Source organism: Oncorhynchus mykiss, unplaced genomic scaffold (assembly GCF_013265735.2).
Source record: "Oncorhynchus mykiss isolate Arlee unplaced genomic scaffold, USDA_OmykA_1.1 un_scaffold_221, whole genome shotgun sequence".
In the NCBI taxonomy this organism is placed as follows: domain Eukaryota; kingdom Metazoa; phylum Chordata; class Actinopteri; order Salmoniformes; family Salmonidae; genus Oncorhynchus; species Oncorhynchus mykiss.
The window spans coordinates 41,158-50,000 of NW_023493690.1; the positions used below are offsets into that span (position 1 = coordinate 41,158).

General features: G+C 46.7%; 1 protein-coding gene across 1 annotated transcript in view; it reads right to left on the reverse strand.

Annotated features, from left to right (window-relative positions):
- Positions 1 to 1,817: 1,817 nt before the first annotated feature.
- LOC110517682 (protein diaphanous homolog 3) overlaps positions 1,818 to 8,843 on the reverse strand; it is a 286,923-nt gene continuing 279,897 nt past the window's right edge. The window contains exons 17-19 of the mRNA XM_036973085.1: positions 7,168 to 7,488; positions 1,977 to 2,135; positions 1,818 to 1,838 (exon numbers count right to left, since the gene is read on the reverse strand). Of these exons, the coding sequence (XP_036828980.1) occupies positions 1,818 to 1,838; positions 1,977 to 2,135; positions 7,168 to 7,488 (501 nt within the window). The remainder of the gene's footprint in view (positions 1,839 to 1,976; positions 2,136 to 7,167; positions 7,489 to 8,843) is intronic.

Here is an 8,843-nt window from a genome sequence, read left to right on the forward strand (position 1 = left end):
CCTCAGGAGGTCTGATGTTAGCTAGACAGGTCAGGAGGTCTGATGTAACTAGACCAGAACATCCCTGATAGACAGAACCTCAGGAGGTCTGATGTAACTAGACCAGAACATCCCTAACAGACAGAACCTCAGGAGGTCTGATGTAACTAGACCAGAACATCCCTGATAGACAGAACCTCAGGTCTGATGTAACTAGACCAGAACATCCCTGATAGACAGAACCTCAGGAGGTCTGATGTTAGCTAGACAAGAACATCCCTAACAGACAGAACCTCAGGAGGTCTGATGTAACTAGACCAGAACATCCCTGACAGACAGAACCTCAGGAGGTCTGATGTAACTAGACCAGAACATCCCTGATAGACAGAACCTCAGGAGGTCTGATGTTAGCTAGACCAGAACATCCCTGATAGACATAACCTCAGGAGGCCTGATTATTAGCTAAACCAGAACATCCCTGATAGACAGAACCTCAGGAGGCCTGATGTTAGCTAGACAGAACCTCAGGAGGTCTGATGTAACTAGACCAGAACATCCCTGATAGACAGAACCTCAGGAGGTCTGATGTAACTAGACCAGAACATCCCTGATAGACAGAACCTCAGGAGGCCTGATGTTAGCTAGACAGAACCTCAGGAGGTCTGGTGTTAGCTAGACCAGAACATCCCTGATAGACAGAACCTCAGGAGGTCTGATGTTAGCTAGACCAGAACATCCCTGATAGACAGAACCTCAGGAGGTCTGATGTTAGGTTCCTCTCCATCACCTGTCCAAGTGTTTGTATACCTGTACTGTCTCCATTATTTAATACCTTGATGTCACACAACAAGGTGCTCCTCTGGTGTGTGTACAGTGTGTGTGTGTGTGTGTGTACAGTGTGTGTGTGTGTGTGTGTGTGTGTGTGTGTACAGTGTGTGTGCAAGTACAGTGTGTGTGTGTGTGCGTACAGTGTGTGTGTGTGTGTGTGCGCGCGTGTACAGTGTGTGTGTGTCTGTGCTGCATGTAGGAGTAGTGACAGGTAGATAATGGCTGAATGAATAATTCAAAATGGTGTCCTCTACGGCACGGTGAGACGGTGAACCAGCTAGCGGACGACATCACGACACGACCAGAGGAGTATAACACGAAGCCAGCTCTTCAATTAATCAGGAGAGGAGATCTGGACAAATAGACAACAACAACGGAGGAGGAGGAGGAGGAGGAGGAGGGGGGGGGGGGGGGAGGAGGAGGGGAGGAGGAGGAGGAAGTCCCCTGCTGTCTCTGTCTGCTTGGTTAACCTTATTAAAGAGCCACTATGACACTGTGGGCACTTCCTGGTGGTACGATACAGGACCATGATAGTTCTCCTCTACCTAGTGGTACTATACAGGACCATGATAGTTCTCCTCTACCTAGTGGTACGATATAGGACCATGATAGTTCTCCTCTACCTAGTGGTACGATACAGGACCATGATAGTTCTCCTCTACCTAGTGGTACGATACAGGACCATGATAGTTCTCCTCTACCTAGTGGTACTATACAGGACCATGATAGTTCTCCTCTTCCTGGTGGTACGATACAGGACCATGATAGTTCTCCTCTACCTAGTGGTACGATACAGGACCATGATAGTTCTCCTCTACCTAGTGATACTATACAGGACCATGATAGTTCTCCTCTACCTAGTGGTACTATACAGGACCATGATAGTTATCCTCTACCTAGTGATACTATCTATACAGGACCATGATAGTTCTCCTCTTCCTGGTGGTACGATACAGGACCATTATAGTTCTCCTCTACCTAGTGATACTATCTATACAGGACCATGATAGTTATCCTCCACCTAGTGATAGCTACACAGAGACACAGAGACACAGAGAGACACAGAGAGAGACACAGAGACACAGAGAGACAGACAGAGACACAGAGAGACAGACAGAGACACAGAGAGACAGACAGAGACACAGAGGGACAGACAGAGAGAAAGACACAGATAGAGACAGACAGAAACGATAACAACAGTAGTTAGCCTGACCTGGTCTGTATGAGCCAAAGGTGTGCGCCAGTCTGTTGAGCAGGTCAGGGTTGTCATAGCGATCCTCGTTAGCCACCACCCAGAAACAGCTCTCGGACATCTCCTGGGGGCGGATCTACACACAGACACACCAATAGAAGGCAGGCGAGACCAGCGGGTTAATATGTGAACATGGACAAGCAGCCACAAAGGAAGTACTGAGCACATATGAATCTCATTTGCATAGTCCCTCCCCTATACACACCACAACACACCATCACAGCAGAGTCTCAGTCTACAGCTGATAGAAGGACCAAACACACATATGAATCTCATTTGCATAGTCCCTCCCCTATACACACCACAACACACCTTCACAGCAGCGTCTCAGTCTACAGCTGATAGAAGGACCAAACACACATATGAATCTCATTTGCATAGTCCCTCCCCTATACACACCACAACACACCTTCACAGCAGCGTCTCAGTCTACAGCTGATAGAAGGACCAAACACACATATGAATCTCATTTGCATAGTCCCTCCCTTATACACACCATCGTCTCAGTCTACAGCTGATAGAAGGGGGGGTATGACTGAAGACACGTGACCTTTACAATAACAAGAACCATGGATAGACTCCCCAGCAACACACACACACACACACACACACACACACTCTCTTCCTATCTTGGAGTAGGGCCACACCAGGTCAAGGGGGTGTCAAAACATCAAAAGGAAGAGACTAGCTAATAAGCTAGCTATTAGCCTTTCCCATCTCTCTCCTACGTCTTCCCTGACACATCTCTGAGGACTGCTCTAGCTGGTCCTGATAGAGATAGTGGCTGCTGTTCTAGCTGGTCCTGATAGAGATAGTGGCTGCTGTTCTAGCTGGTCCTGATATAGATAGTGTCTGCTGTTCTAGCTGGTCCTGATATAGTGTCTGCTGTTCTAGCTGGTCCTGAAAGAGATAGTGTCTGCTGTTCTAGCTGGTCCTGATAGAGATAGTGTCTGCTGTTCTAGCTGGTCCTGATAGAGATAGTGTCTGCTGTTCTAGCTGGTCCTGATAGAGATAGTGTCTGTTGTTCTAGCTGGTCCTGATAGAGATAGTGTCTGCTGTTCTAGCTGGTCCTGATAGAGATAGTGTCTGCTGTTCTAGCTGGTCCTGATAGAGATAGTGGCTGCTGTTCTAGCTGGTACTGATAGATAGTGACTGCTGTTCTAGCTGGTCCTGATAGATAGTGGCTGCTGTTCTAGCTGGTCCTGATAGAGATAGTGTCTGCTGTTCTAGCTGGTCCTGATATAGTGTCTGCTGTTCTAGCTGGTCCTGATAGAGATAGTGTCTGCTGTTCTAGCTGGTCCTGATAGAGATAGTGGCTGCTGTTCTAGCTGGTACTGATAGATAGTGACTGCTGTTCTAGCTGGTCCTGATAGATAGTGGCTGCTGTTCCAGCTGGTCCTGAAAGAGATAGTGTCTGCTGTTCTAGCTGGTCCTGATAGAGATAGTGTCTGCTGTTCTAGCTGGTCCTGATAGAGATAGGGGCTGCTGTTCTAGCTGGTCCAGCCACCCACCCACACACAATAACATGCACACACATACACACACTACCTCCCCACCCGCAGGCAAGCACACACACACACACACACACACACACACACACACACTGCGGCCTCCGTCCCGTAGAGCAGGACTACAGACACTGAGCACAGTGTTCAGATGAATGACTTGAGGAGCAGCATGGATCGATGGGCTCACCAACGCTGGGTCTGTCACCACGGGTGAGTTAGGCAGGTTTAGGAATCATTTAGTCTGAGAGTAACACCACGGGTGAGTTAGGTGGTTTAGGAAACATTTAGTCTGACAGTAACACCACGGGTGAGTTAGACAGGTTTAGTCTGACAGTAAAACCACGGGTGAGTTAGACAGGTTTAGGAAACATTTAATCTGTATCAGCTGGTCTGACAGTAACACCACGGGTGAGAGAGGCAGGTTTAGGAATCATTTAGTCTGTATCAGCTGGTCTGACAGTAACATCACGGGTGAGTTAGACAGGTTTAGTCTGACAGTAACACCACGGGTGAGTGAGGCAGGTTTAGGAATCATTTAGTCAGTATCAGCTGGTCTGACAGTAACACCACGGGTGAGTTAGGCAGGTTTAGGAATCATTTAGTCTGTATCAGCTGGTCTGACAGTAACACCACGGGTGAGTTAGACAGGTTTAGTCTGACAGTAACACCACGGGTGAGTGAGGCAGGTTTAGGAATCATTTAGTCGGTATCAGCTGTCTGACACCCCGGGTGAGTTAGACAGGTTTAGGAATCATTTAGTCGGTATCAGCTGGTCTGAGAGTAAAACCACGGGTGAGTTAACCAGGTTTAGGAATCATTTAGTCTGTATCAGCTGGTCTGACAGTAACACCACGGGTGAGTTAGACAGGTTTAGTCTGACAGTAACACCACGGGTGAGTGAGGCAGGTTTAGGAATCATTTAGTCTGTATCAGCTGGTCTGACAGTAACATCACGGGTGAGTTAGGCAGGTTTAGTCTGACAGTAACACCACGGGTGAGTTAGACAGGTTTAGGAATCATTTACTCTGTATCAGCTGGTCTGACAGTAACACCACGGGTGAGTTAGACAGGTTTAGGAATTATTTAGTCTGAATCAGCTGGTCTGACAGTAACACCACGGGTGAGCTAGACAGGTTTAGGAAACATTTAGTCTGTATCAGCTGGTCTGACAGTAACACCACGGGTGAGTTAGACAGGTTTAGTCTGACAGTAACACCACGGGTGAGTGAGGCAGGTTTAGGAATCATTTAGTCGGTATCAGCTGGTCTGACAGTAACACCACGGGTGAGTTAGACAGGTTTAGGAATCATTTAGTCGGTATCAGCTGGTCTGACAGTAAAACCACGGGTGAGTTAGACAGGTTTAGGAATCATTTAGTCTGTATCAGCTGGTCTGACAGTAACACCACGGGTGAGTTAGACAGGTTTAGTCTGACAGTAACACCACGGGTGAGTGAGGCAGGTTTAGGAATCATTTAGTCTGTATCAGCTGGTCTGACAGTAACATCACGGGTGAGTTAGGCAGGTTTAGTCTGACAGTAACACCACGGGTGAGTTAGACAGGTTTAGGAATCATTTAGTCTGTATCAGCTGGTCTGACAGTAACACCACGGGTGAGTTAGACAGGTTTAGGAATTATTTAGTCTGAATCAGCTGGTCTGACAGTAACACCACGGGTGAGTTAGACAGGTTTAGGAAACATTTAGTCTGTATCAGCTGGTCTGACAGTAACACCACGGGTGAGTTAGACAGGTTTAGTCTGACAGTAACACCACGGGTGAGTTAGACAGGTTTAGGAAACATTTAGTCGGACAGTAACACCACGGGTGAGTTAGACAGGTTTAGTCTGACAGTAACACCACAGGTGAGTTAGACAGGTTTAGGAAACATTTAGTCTGTATCAGCTGGTCTGACAGTAACACCACGGGTGAGTTAGACAGGTTTAGTCTGACAGTAACACCACGGGTGAGTTAGACAGGTTTAGGAAACATTTAGTCTGTATCAGCTGGTCTGACAGTAACACCACGGGTGAGTTAGACAGGTTTAGGAATCATTTAGTCTGACAGTAACACCACGGGTGAGTTAGGCAGGTTTAGTCTGACAGTAACACCACGGGTGAGTTAGACAGGTTTAGGAAACATTTAGTCTGTATCAGCTGGCCTGACAGTAACACCACGGGTGAGTTAGACAGGTTTAGGAATCATTTAGTCTGACAGTAACACCACGGGTGAGTTAGACAGGTTTAGTCTGACAGTAACACCACGGGTGAGTTAGACAGGTTTAGTCTGACAGTAACACCACGGGTGAGTTAGACAGGTTTAGTCTGACAGTAACACCACGGGTGAGTGAGACAGGTTTAGTCTGACAGTAACACCACGGGTGAGTTAGACAGGTTTAGTCTGACAGTAACACCCCGGGTGAGTTAGACAGGTTTAGGAATAATTTAGTCTGTATCAGCTGGTTGAATGCTACTTGAAGGATCGAGGGGGAAAAGCTGAGACATTTTAAAGTAAGTTGTTTATTTTTAAAGTCCAACTTTCTTCTCTGACATATATATCTTATCTTTATTTATATATATATATAAAATGGCAACAACAAGCAACAGTACAGATGTTTCCAGGGCTAGCGTTTCCGTGCCAACAGCCATTTAAAGCCGGGGGGGCTCCTCCCTCTCCTCTCTGATTGGACCAGAAGTCTCAGACGAGACTTGGCTCAGCACAGAAGACCAGATGTTGTTTCATCTCGTCTCGGTGATATTACTTCACGCTATTTTACAATTCATATTTTTGTTTAAATCTCACTTCCCTGTTTTTTTCTCCTTCCCCATAAACGTTTATCCAGCTGTTGAACAAGCTGGACCATCTGACCTGTTGGGGAAGGAAGCTCTGGGAGCAAGGATACGTCCCAAACGACACCCAACTACCTATATATATAACATCAGAGAACTACTTTTTAAGCCATGGTAAAGTAGTGCACGACACGCTGAATATTAGGGTGTGATTAGGTGACGCCTTTGGTGTTGTGATCAGCTTGTAAACAGGTTTCAATGAGACAGGTTTCAAAGGAGACCCCTTTGTGGTGGTGTGCAGCTGTACAGGACGACACACACACACACACACACACACACACACGTTTAATATGCATGAATCTATCCCCCCCCCCCCCCCCCCCCCCCCCCCCAAAAAAAAAAAAAACTCTACACTGATAGGACTTGAAAGTTTAGAGACGGTGCCTCTAAAACTCAGGAGAGATCGCTAGAGAATTTAATTTATTGTGTGATCAGCAGGCAGGGCTCTTGAGTAGCACTTCACACACACACACACACACACACACACACACACCTGAAAACAAGCCTTGTTCACAGCCACATGCTGGGTTTTCAGACACACACCATGTTTAGCAAGATCTATTAGCTACAGAAGGCCAGGCAGTGTGTGGGAGGAGGCTAGGGTAATGGACGAGGAGAGTGGATGTGTGTGTGTGAGCGAGTGACTGAGTGAGTGACTGAGTGAGTGAGTGACTGAATGAGTGACTGAATGAGTGAGACTGTCTGACTGAGTGACTGACTGAGTGAGTGACTGAGTGAGTGAGTGAGTCTCACCTTGGACCAGTTGAGGCGCTTCATGGAAGTCTCAAGCTTGAACTCCTTCTTGGGCCGGAGTCCGAAAGGCAAGGTGTTGTGGGTAGGCGAGCCCAGCCCACAGAACCCCGGGGGAGGAGGAGGGGGAGGGGGACAACCGAACGGGGGAGGCACTCCTGGTGGGGGAGGTGGGCCGCAGCCTGGGAGTGGGGGAGGAGGAGGGGGAGGAGGCATGGGACCTCCCGGACCAGAAGGAGGCGGAGGGAGGGAAGGAAAGGAGGAGGAGGGGAAGCCAGCCTGGGAAGGACGGGCGGAGGAGAGGGCCACTGGGACCGCTCCAAACTGAGGAGGAAAACAACATCAAGGAACTGGATTAGTTTTGATCAACTAAAAAATATGTATTTTTCCAACAACCTCTTACCTACATTTGACATTTAAAGCTGCCAGTTTAACTCAGTTACCGATATCTTTAAGCAGTAAGGCCCGAGGAGGTGTGGTATATGGCCAATATACCACGGCCAAAGTCTATTCTTAAGCACGACGCAACGCGGAGTGCCTGGACACAACCCTTTAGCCGTGGTATATTGGCCATACACCACAATCCCCCGAGGTGCCTTACTGCTATAATAAACTGGTTACCGTGGTAACTAGAGCAGTAAAAAAAAACAAAAAAAAAAACATGTTTTGTCATAACCCGTGGTACACGGTCTGATATACCACGGCTGTCAGCCAATCAGCATTCAGGGCTGGAACCACCCAGTGTATGTATCTGGCTCCTTTGCACCCAAGTATCTCTACTTGCACAATTATCTTCTGCACATCTATTCACTCCAGTGTTTTAATTGCTATATTTTAATTACTTCGCCACCACGGCCTATTTATTGCCTAACCTCCCTTATCTCACCTCATTCGTACACCCTGTATATAGACGTTTTATATTGTATTATTGACTGTTTATTCCATGTGTAACTCTGCTGTTGTTGTTTGTGTCGAACTGCTTTGCTTTATTCTTGAACAGGTCGCAGTTCTAAATGAGAACTTGTTCTCAACTGGCCTACCTGGTTAAATAAAGGTGTTCTCAACTAGCCTACCTGGTTAAATAAAGGTGTTCTCAACTAGCCTACCTGGTTAAATAAAGGTGTTCTCAACTAGCCTACCTGGTTAAATAAAGGTGTTCTCAACTAGCCTACCTGGTTAAATAAAGGTGTTCTCAACTAGCCTACCTGGTTAAATAAAGGTGTTCTCAACTAGCCTACCTGGTTAAATAAAGGTGTTCTCAACTAGCCTACCTGGTTAAATAAAGGTGTTCTCAACTAGCCTACCTGGTTAAATAAAGGTGTTCTCAACTAGCCTACCTGGTTAAATAAAGGTGTTCTCAACTGGCCTACCTGGTTAAATAAAGGTGTTCTCAACTAGCCTACCTGGTTAAATAAAGGTGTTCTCAACTAGCCTACCTGGTTAAATAAAGGTGTTCTCAACTAGCCTACCTGGTTAAATAAAGGTGTTCTCAACTAGCCTACCTGGTTAAATAAAGGTGTTCTCAACTAGCCTACCTGGTTAAATAAAGGTGTTCTCAACTAGGCCTACCTGGTTAAATAAAGGTGTTCTCAACTAGCCTACCTGGTTAAATAAAGGTGTTCTCAACTAGCCTACCTGGTTAAATAAAGGTGTTCTCGACTAGTCTACCTGGTTAAATA